Source organism: Otolemur garnettii, unplaced genomic scaffold (genome assembly GCF_000181295.1).
Source record: "Otolemur garnettii isolate 467f Iridium unplaced genomic scaffold, OtoGar3 scaffold00106, whole genome shotgun sequence".
Taxonomy (NCBI): Eukaryota; Metazoa; Chordata; class Mammalia; order Primates; family Galagidae; genus Otolemur; species Otolemur garnettii.
The window spans coordinates 2190751-2201515 of record NW_003852501.1 but is presented as its reverse complement, the minus strand read 5'-3'; the positions used below and the strand labels follow the sequence as shown (position 1 = coordinate 2201515).

The following is a 10765-nucleotide window of genomic DNA, read 5'->3' as shown; positions in this document are numbered from 1 at the left end:
AAAAAAAAAAAAGAGAGGGTCTTGCCTGTATTATTGCAGGCTGAACTCCTAATCTCAAGTGATCCTCTTACTTTAGCCTCCCAAAGTGCTGGGATTGTAGGCATGAGCCACTGTGCCCAGCAAGTTCATTCTTTTTCAGACGAATTCTAAATTTTATTTTATTGTAGGTTCATAACACAAATCAGTATCTTCTTACAATTTAAAAATTCTTTTGGTGTACACCTGGAAGCAGCGCATACCACAATGCAGTACCTCACTGCAGTAATAGTGCACTTATACCACCCTGTGAATGTATATAAATAAGTGGGACAAACAACTCTTTTGACAGTACATATCATAAAAACTAGCAGTTCTAGGCAAGCAGGGACAGCCACTCTTCTTTCTGGATCCTCTATACTTAAGAAATGACTTGGATCTTTATATCCGCAAGATGGTTACCCCAACTCCAGGGTCAAGGTATATATTCTAATGAGAAAGTAAGGTAAATTTCAGATGGGACCCAAAAGGCCTGCGAAAGCCTTTGCTGGGACCTCTCCCAACAGTAAAACTTTTCTGGCTTCTCTAGGCACACCCATCAAATATGGTGTTACAAACAGCTGCAAGGATACCTGGAAACCAGGTCTCATCTCTGCCCACATGGGGTGGTTGCGGAGAGGCAGCAAGTAAGATAACCCACTTTCCTGTTTGCCCAGACGGACGGGTTCTCATTTCTGATTTTCCACTTATTCATTAGACAAATGTGTATTTAAGTCAGGACTTTCAGCATACCCATCACTGGATACATCATACCAATTAAGTAATTTCTTGTCACTTGCCCCCCAGCTCTTCCAAGTCTCTGTCATCTGACAGTCCACACTCGCTTCCTGTGAACATGTAATTTAGCTTTAGCTCTGTTGTTTGTCATTCTGTGTCAGTTGTTTCCTTTAAGATAACAGCATCTTGGGCTCGGCGCCTATAGCTCAACCAGCTAAGGCGCCAGCCACGTACACCTAAGGTGGCGGGTTCGAATCCCCAGCCCAGACCCGCCAAACAACAATGACGGCTGCAACCAAAAAATAGCCGGGCGCCTGTGGTCCCAGCTACTTGGGAGGCGGAGGCAGGAGACTCGCTTGAGCCCAGGAGTTGGAGGTTGCTGTGAACTGTAATGCCACGGCACTCTACCCAGGGGGACAGCTTGAGGCTCTGTCTCAAAAAAAAAAAAAAAAGATAACAGCATCTTGGCTAGGTACTGGCCACATTCTCCGGGGCTGCAACTGAAGAAAAAAAAAAAAAAACACTAGCTGGGCACTGTGGCAGGCGCCTGTAATCCCGGCTAATGAGGAAGGCTGAGATAAGAGAATCACTTGAGCCCGAGTTGTAGGTTGCTGTGAGTTGTGATGTGACAGCACTCTATGTGGGGTGACAAAGTGAGACTCTGTCTCAGTTAAAAAACAAACAGGCACTTAGGCTAAGGTGCCAGCCACATACACCTAAGGTTTGAATCCAGCCTGGGTCCACCAAAGAACAATGATGACAGCTGCAACCAAAAAAATAGCCGGGCGTTATGGCGGGCACCTGTGGTCCCAGCTACTTGGGAGGCTGAGGCAGGAGAGTCACTTGAGCCCAGGAGTTGGAGGTTGCTGTGAGCTGTGATGCCACCGCACTCTACCCAGGGGGAATAGCTTGAGGCTCTGTCTCAAAAAACAAACAAAAAAACTCCCAGCATCTAGTTCTATCCTTGTTAACTGCAAAAGACATGGCTTCATTTTTATTTTTTGGCCATGTGGCATTCCACTATGTATATGCATGTTTTGTTTTTTTTTTTTAAACCTATTCACCGCCTGATGGATACTAACATCAGAGATGTGAAAACAGCAGGTGGGGAAAAAGACTTCTTCTGCCCACTTAGAACAGAACCTCACTTCCAGCTGAGCCCTGAGACATTATCAACCTGATATAACAAAGGATCAGAATCCATTTTTAAGAGTTTATTGAAGCAAAAAGCTGGGAATGGGCATTTAGAAACCAGACACAGACTCCAGAAATGGGGTCAGTGTTCCAAACTTAAGTTCTTGTTTATAGTCTGAAAACAAGTTCAGTTAGGATTAAAACATGTTCCATGTGAGACTGGTTTATGAGTTACAGTAATTTAGTTAACAGTTTTCCTTTTCCATACTGCTTGCTTTCATTTTCTTTCCAGTTTAAAAGAGAGTATTTAACATTCCATCTTTTTTTTTTTTTTTCCAGTCAGTCTTACTATGTTGCCCAGCTCACAGCAACCTCAAACTCCTGGGCTTAAGCAATTCTCTTATCTCAGCCTCCCAAGTAGCTGAGACTATAGGCTCCTGCCAAATACCCAGCTAAGTTTTTGTTGCAGTTGTCATTGTTTTTTAGCTGGCCCAGGCTGGGTTTGAACTCTCCAGCCTGGATGTCTATGGCTGGTGCCCTACCCACTGAGCTATGAGCACCGCCCTTAACAGTGCTTCTTAAGACTGTGGTAGTCATGAAGTCTATATATACATGAGAAAGGTGAGAGGGAAGTTAATCTATATTGAAGATCAACAGTGAAGTGGGAAGGGGCTTCCCTGTACCCATAGTCATTAAAACATTTTCCAAAACAAGGCCAGTAAGGAAGAAGGACATCCCACTATAAGAGAAAACCAGGTTACAGCTGCCTGTCATGGACCTTAGCCCCACAACCACATTACTTTAAGGCTCAGAATAATTTAAAGTTCCAATAACTTAGATTTTACATTATTTATTTTCACAACATTAATAGTTCTTACTACCCTTTTCTCTTAGACTTTCAAGAGTAGCAGAAGAGACAATAAAGGATTACTTTGAAGCTCGTCTTGTTCTTTTAGAACCAGTCTTTCCAATAGCATGTCATCGACTCTGTGAGGGGCCAGATTTTTCAACAGATTTCAATTACAAACCCCCACAAAACATTATGGAAGGTAAGTCTATGCTTACCTTTAAACTTCTATCAGTGTTAAATATGACACTAATTTTTAGACAGAATTCCTTCTTTGAACCACACTTTAAAGAAATCCCATTATGCATAATTTCACAAAATAGTTAACAGTAAAGCTGACTTTGGAGGGTCTGCAGATCATGTGTTAACACTGGTTTAAAAAATGTGGAGGTTGATCTGAATAATTACACTGTGTTTTACTCAAGTTTAGCTTCAAAGTCTAAACGTAGAATCTGCTTAGAGGGAGGAAGCGGGGCTTTTTTATTTTTTAAGAAACCCCTTACTCCTGAAAAGCCAAGCATAGAAAGATGAGCCTTCCATGTTCTTAATCCTATGTGAGAACTAAAAATTTAAAACTTTCATCTCACTGGAGTAGAATTGGAATGTTGGTAATAAGAAGAAATGTTAAAATGCCTGAGGTGATAGATACCCCAATAACCCTGATTTAATATATCATATTGTATGCTAGCATCAAAACATGACACATACCCTGTAAAAATGTGCAACTATTTTATAACCATAATAATTTTTTTAAAAAACCTATTCCCATTTTAAAAATGGCATGTATTCATTAATTAAAAGAACTTAGAGCCCTACTGATTTAAAGACCACCATTTTTAACATCTTGGTATGTGAAGTGTATCTAACATTGAAGAGTCATCATTTTTAGTTTTGACCATTCATGTGGACTGTGTGCATGACTGGGTATGAGCACCAAGCCAGGCCTAGGTACCTAATGAGCCCAGGAACGTTGACACAACCAGACCAGCTTAGGGTTAGAGTTTTTCTTTTTCTTTTTTTAATTTAAAGGATTATGCTATTTTATTTATTGCAGTTTTTGGCCGGGGCTGTGTTCTGCCACCTCCAGCATGGCGCCGGCGACCTATCCCTTTGAGCCACAGGTGCTACCCATGGGGTTAGAGTTTTTCTGTAAACGCACAAAGTCTGCATCCACTGGGTTTTATGATTCATTGGAAATCTCCAGTCCAAGGTCCTGATAGGCTCTTCTGGCCTTTGCAGCTGTTCAGGGTGAAGTCTCTGCTGCTGCTGGGAGCTAGCTACTGGCTCTTTGTCTTCTCCCAGGCAAGATCTTAGGTGATTTGTCCAGATGGTAAAATTTAAGCACACTAAATGGGCCTCTTGAGGGGCTTTGACTCTTAAGCCAAACTATTCAGAAGATTACAGGTCTTAAGTATTGATGTTCCAACTGAAACAACTGTTAGCAAATATGTCATTTTAGACCTATGAAAGTTAAATATGAAAGTTAAATATCGTCAGAGTAAAAAACTGGCAGATAACCCCCTTAAATGAATTCTTTATGGGAGGTAGAGTCAGAAATATGCCTGAGCCACCGAAGACAATAAGGGGACTCCGGCCCTTCAGTGTACCCTACCTGGCATGCCTTGTATACAGAGACTGGCCCTGCATTCTGTGCAACCCTGGTCTCCTCCTTGATGGGGAGTATATTATTAAAAAGCTGGAGGACACACTGTGTCAGTCAGGACCTCAAGTGCCCTTGCCCTTTTTTCTGTTGCTTAGGGGTCTTATAAAGTCTTCTCTTACTCTTTACTGGGCTAGAGCAATATTGCACCATGTTAAAAATGGTTAATTTAACAGAAAGGTCATACAGTTCATATACCTATTTTCTGTTTTATTACTAAAAGGACAACTATTGAAGAAAATGAGTTTTACAGAATATGTTTGATATTGAATGAAAGCTTCATGTCTCATGCTAACATCTTTTTCCAACATCTTTTTTTGGTATTAATCACAAAGTTTGGAAAAGGCAAAATAATATGGAAGAAAATGAAAAATTAGTCAAACTCACACCCAGAAACCACCACCATAGAAATGGCCATGGGTTAGCTTCCAAGGTCAGGTACATACATTCAGTGGCAACTTTAAAATACTACTTTTTAAAAAACTGAAATAACTTTTAGTGTAGAAAATTGCATTTAAGTCTTTTCCAGAACTATCAGTATTTCAGACAAAAAGTAAAGAGTAGCCAGACGTGGTGCCTTGTACTTGTAGTTCTGGCCTCCAGCAGCCTTGGGAGGCCAGTGCAGGAGGATCACTAGAGCCCAGAAGCTTGAGGCTACAGTGAGCTGTGATCATGCCATTATCCTGTAGCATGGGCAGTAGAGCAAGGCCGTCTTAAAAAAATAAATAAATAGTGTTCTGTGGTTTGAAAAATGTTAGGTAACATATATAGGCTTTGAGATTGGCAGCATTCACAGAGCCTTCGGTCTGAGAGGGTGGGTGGCCACTTACCGCCAGGCCTAGCTCAGAACCCACTTCCATCTTACATAGGTGCTTTTCCCTCAAGTCTGAGGGTTGTGTGTAAATCTACTCACTTCTTCGTTTTTCAGGCTCTGGCATCCTGCTGTTTATTTTCCATGCAAACTTTCTGGGTAAAGAAGTTATTGCTCGACTCTGTGGACCATGCAGTGTACAAGCTGTGGTCTTAAATGATAAATTTCAACTTCCTGTTTTTCTGGTAAGATACTCTATAGTTCAGTACTGAAAAGTAAATTCTTCTAATCAAAAATGCAATCATTTGGTAAATAAAGCAGTAACCAGTTGTTGGGAAGGAGGCAGTGCCCATAAAGTAAAATTATTCTACATTTTGCGTATTATTTCATTTCTTTGTCCATAATGTCTTGGTGCCAGCATTATTCAGAATAAGTTGTTAGAGTTGAAGAAACATACTGCTTGATTGTAAATATTATGCCCTTTCCACAATAATAATTTGCTTACGGAAAATTTAGGGATTTTCATGTTTTTTTTTTCTTTTTCTTTTTTCTTGAGACTGAGTCTCAAGCTGTCGCCCTGGGCAGAGTGCCGTGGTGTCACAGCTCACAGCAACCTCCTGGGCTTAAGTGACTCTCTTGCCTCAGTTTCCCAAGTAGCTGGGACTTCAGGCACCCACCACAACACCTGGCTTTTTTTTTTGTTGCAGTTGTCATTGTTTTAGCTGACCCAGGCTGGGTTCAAACCCACCAGCCTTGGTGTATGTGGCTGGCACCCTACCCACCGAGCTATGGGTGCCACCCAGGATTTTCATGTTTCAAATACTCAAATACATTAGTATGCTTAGTAGTTTTATTTTTTTGAGACAGAGCCTCAAGCTGTCGTCCCGGGTAGAGTCCCATGGCATCATAGCTCATAGCAATCTCGACCTCCTGAGCTCAAGTGATTCTCCTGCCTCTGCCTCCCAAGTAGCTGGGACTACAGGCACCTGCCACAACGCTCGGCTATTTTTTGGTTGCAGCCATCATTGTTGTTTGGCAGGCCTGGGCTGGATTTGAACCCGCCAGCTCAGGTATATGTGGCTGGAGCTTGAGCCACAGGTGCTGAGCTGGTATGCTTAGTTTTAATGAATAACTAATCTATTAGTGGCTGTTTAAGACGAAGTTTCACTGTCACCTCAGTAGAGTGCTGTGGCATCACAGCTCACAGCAACCTCAAACTGTTGGGCTTAAGAGATTCTCTTGCCTCAGCCTCCCAAGTAGTTGGGACTATAAGGTGCCCAACACAACACCTGGCTATTTTTTTTGTTGTAGTTGTCATTATTGTTTGGCAGACTTGGGCTGGGTTCGAACCCGCCAGCCTCAGTGTATGTGGTCGGTGCCCTAGCCATTGAGCTACAGGTGTTTTTTTTTTTTTTTTTTTTTTTGGCCAGGTCTGGGTTTGAACCCGCCACCTCTGGCATATGGGACCGGTGCCCTACTCCTTTGAGCCACAGGCGCCGCCAGGTTCTTTTTTTCTTTTTTAATACCATAAAAAATGCTCTTGATTCTTTTCCTAACTTTAGAATTCTTTCCTTGGCTCAAATTAAGCAAAACTGAGCATTGTTATATATGGCAGGTTACATTCTGATTCCAAAGATTCACCTGGATATTATTTTTTCTCATTTGTATCTTTTTAATCAAGAAAAAACTAAATAACAGGCTCCGTGCCCGTAGCCCAGTGGTTGTTGGCCACATACGGCTGGTGGGTTCAAACTCTGCCCAGGCCAGCTAAACAAAATAGCTGGGTCCTGAGGCAGGCACTTGTATTCCCAGCTATTTGGCAGGCTGAGGCAAGAGAATGGCTTAAGCCCAAGAGTTTGAGGTTGCTATGAGCTGTGACAGACACTACAACACTTTACTGAGGGCAACATACAAAAAAAAAGGAAAAAAAAAAGAAAAATTTAATAACGTATTGACCTAGAAAATCTAAAATAAAACTTATGATTCTCTTATACCATTGGAGTCTTAAAGGTTTCTGGTCTGTTTATTTTAAAAAGGTTGTGTAAGTTTGTCTGCAAGAACAGTGACTTTTCTTCTCTTCCTGTTCTAGGACAGTCATTTTGTTTACTCATTCAGCCCTGTCCCAGGCCCAAATAAACTCTTCATAAGGTTGACAGAAGCACCCTTGGCTAAGGTGAAAATCTTTTCATTGTATTTAGCGTTACTGCTCAAACTGTTAGTCCAGGTTACTTAGAATCATTACAAGAAAATTTAAAAATTGTGGTGGTGTGCTTATCCTAACAAGTGCTCCCTAGGGTAGCAGTGCTAAATGCATATCTGTGTCTGGATGAAGCTTGTTAGACATAAAGAGGCAGGAAAGGGACTAAGAGTAAAAGCTGAGAGTGATGTTGCTCTAGAGGAAGGAGCAGTCTAAGTCATGTTCTAGACATTGGTATTGAATTGCCATATTTTAGGCTGATCACTTACTCTCCAGAAATTATTTCACATAATACCTAAAATCAAATTATAAACGTGGATTATTATTATTATTTTTGGGGGGCATAGATTCTCACTATGTTGCCCTGAATGGAGTACAGTAGCGTCACAGCTCACAGCAACCTCAAACTCTTTGGGCTTAAGTGATTCTCTTGCCTCAGCCTCCCAAGTAGCTGGGACTACAGGCACCTCCCACAATGCCCAGCATTTTTTTGTTGCAGTTTATTAGCTGGCCCGGGCCAGGTTTGAACCTGCCACCCTCGGTGTACGTAGCTGGTGCCGTAACCTCTAGTGCTATGGGTGCCAAGCCAGCACTTGGAAATTTTAAAAATTAAAATGGCATACCTGTAGTCCCAGCCACTCTGGGCTGTAGGGTGCTATACTTATTGATGGATCCACAGTAAGTTTTGGTGTCAATATGGTAACCTCTGGGTAGTGGGGACCCCCTAAGTTGCCTAAGGATCGGTAAACTGATCAGATTAGTGCTGTTGTGCTGATTAGTAATGGGTTGGTGCCTGTGAACAGCTGTAATACTTCAGCTTGCACAACATAGTAAAACTCTTTTTCTGTTTTTAGTAAAATAAAAGACCAACAATCTTACAATGTAAATTGATAACCAAGTTGAAAAGATTGCCAAATTAAAGAAACAATTGTTAGCCACAGATAGTGTTCTTAATGTTCTAGTTCTGTACTGACACACTTTTTTTTTTTTTCAATAGGTGAAGCTGCTAATAGGAGCATACAGAGTGCAGCTGCAGTGACCACACACAAAGGACTGGGATGGGGTTATTTTCAGACCTATTCCTAAACATTCTCTTTGAAACAGTTTGTTATTCTCCTGGCACATCTCAAACCTTCACATGTAAAACTTTGTACACCTCCTATGGTGCAAGCCTGTCTTTTGTCATCTGTAAGATGGGAGAGAGGGTGTGTTGATGCCAGTGTTTGGACATCTCAGCATTGTGTCCAGACTGTGTATTTCAGTTTTTCCACAATGTGGATGGTACATATGAGGATTATTTAAGAAAATTAAAAACTTTTTCTAACTAAAAATTTTCTACTAGCTCTCATAAATTTCTGTGTTTAAAGGGGGAAAAAAGAAAAAAAAGAAAAAAAATTCAACCACAATTGCTCCTAGCAAGGGAGCATGTTACATTCAAGTACTCAACACTAAGTATGGATTGATATGGTGACGTGGGGGGAGCCTGACCTTTTCTAATACATATACAAGGAGAGGGTGCCAAAAAACTGCATACACATTTTAAGATAGGAACAACTATATGAAAATTGTAATACTCAAATACACAGCAATAACAAAAGATGAATACCAGTCACACTGAGCACCTTTCACAATTGCAGAAGTCAAAGGTGACTTGAGTTTTACAAATTTCATATAGTTTTTTCCTTTCTTAAAATATGTATACTTTTTTTGGTACCCTCTGTATTCAGTTTCTATATAACCCCCAAGCAGAAAGGGAAGAGGTCTCAGTAATAACTTAGCAAATGTGCAGTAATCACTTGTCTGTTCAGATGCTAACAGGATAACAATGAAAATCTAAGATGTATGCAGAGTATAAACCAGGACTTTATGAAGCCTTAAAAGAAATTAAATTAAATGTGAGCTTTTACCCTTGTTGTTCTTGGAATCTGATTAGTGATGTTGAAAAGCCACATCCTGTGCTGCTGTTGTATTAAACACTGACTGAGAAGACTGGCCGAAGGTCCCAGCCAAGGCTGAGTTATGGTTGTACTCCAGAGGAAGAGTTCCTGCGTTTGTGTATTGCCTACTGGTCTAACTCTTACATCATCTTAAATATTGGCAGACACTCAGAAAAATCAAGCTTAGTTCAGTCTGGATTATGGAGAAGTTGAAAATTGTTTACTTATTAATTTATAAATGTATAAAATATTCAAGCTGGGTCCAGTGGCTCACACCTGTAATCACAGCACTCTGGGAGACCTCCGGGAGACCAAGACGGGAGAATCCCTGGAGCCCAGGAGTTTGGGACCAGCCTGAGCAAGAGCAAGACCCTATCTCTACTAAAAATAGAAAAACTAGCCAGGCTTGTGGGCACCTTAGTCCCAGCTACTTGGGAGGCTGAAACAGGATTGCTTAAACCCAGGAGTTTGAGGTTGCAGTGAGTTATGAGGCTGGTACTATACTCAGTGTAAAACTTTTTTTTCCTCTAGAATGTCACATGATGATGTCACACCCATGTACAGTGTATAAACATTTCCAAGAACCATTTTACTTTAAGTCCTCAAATTGCTTTTTCTCAATGAATATACCATTTCCTTTTTATTTCAAGTCTCAGGATGTCAAAACAAGGTGGATATTAAATGTATGGTTTTTCTAGCCAAATGATGGCTAAGATTGGACATTTTCAACTCAGTTGAATAATATTAGTAGTACTGTATCTGATTTCATAGTTTTCTGAAGGAAGTAAAGTTGGGATAAAGACATACAGCCAAGAAAAGTCTTGAAATAAATTTTTTCTCAAAAGGCCTAAGACGAACAGCTTTACAGGAACAGATCAGCAAGTGATCTGATCTTCATCAAGAAGGTAGGGCTAAGATGTGTAACCAACCCAAATAGAAAATCTGTACAGTTCCCTTAGGGCTGAGAAGTATGGAAGCTGTGGAAAGTCAGCAAGGAAGCAGTCTTTAACTTTGTGAGAATTACTGAGAAAAGTGCAAGTTACTCTGAAACATAAGTTGTCTGTACATCAGCTTTTACAGGATGTGTAGGAAGTTCTGTCTGTAAACACCTGTCTTCTAGGAGTATAACAAAGTCTTTTGTAACAATTGTTTTGCTCTAACCCATAGCTCCATAGCCAGGTTAAAAAGTACACTTGTCTTTGAGTATAAAAATAAATAAATGATGAATAAGTTCGGTTTTCTTATAAAGGGGACTGGACTAGGCTAGAAGCTGCCACTTGGGAGGTTTTGTTGCTGTGAGCCAATGTTGCTGTGCTCCACTAAGGGTGGCTAATACTGCTGGGCACTGTAATGAGGCAGCATGGGAAACCATGAGCAGTAATCCCTCCAAAAACAAAGCAACCCTCAAGCAGCACCTTACCAAAAG

The 10765-nt window shown here is 40.9% G+C and overlaps 1 protein-coding gene across 1 annotated transcript in view; it reads left to right on the top strand.

Moving 5' to 3' along the window:
- Positions 1-8952, top strand: part of MPHOSPH8 (M-phase phosphoprotein 8) — a 48979-nt gene extending 40027 nt beyond the window's left edge. The window contains exons 11-14 of the mRNA XM_023517242.1: positions 2782-2936; positions 5323-5450; positions 7295-7378; positions 8400-8952. Of these exons, the coding sequence (XP_023373010.1) occupies positions 2782-2936; positions 5323-5450; positions 7295-7378; positions 8400-8441 (409 nt within the window). The 3' untranslated portion in view covers positions 8442-8952. The remainder of the gene's footprint in view (positions 1-2781; positions 2937-5322; positions 5451-7294; positions 7379-8399) is intronic.
- Positions 8953-10765: the final 1813 nt, after the last annotated feature.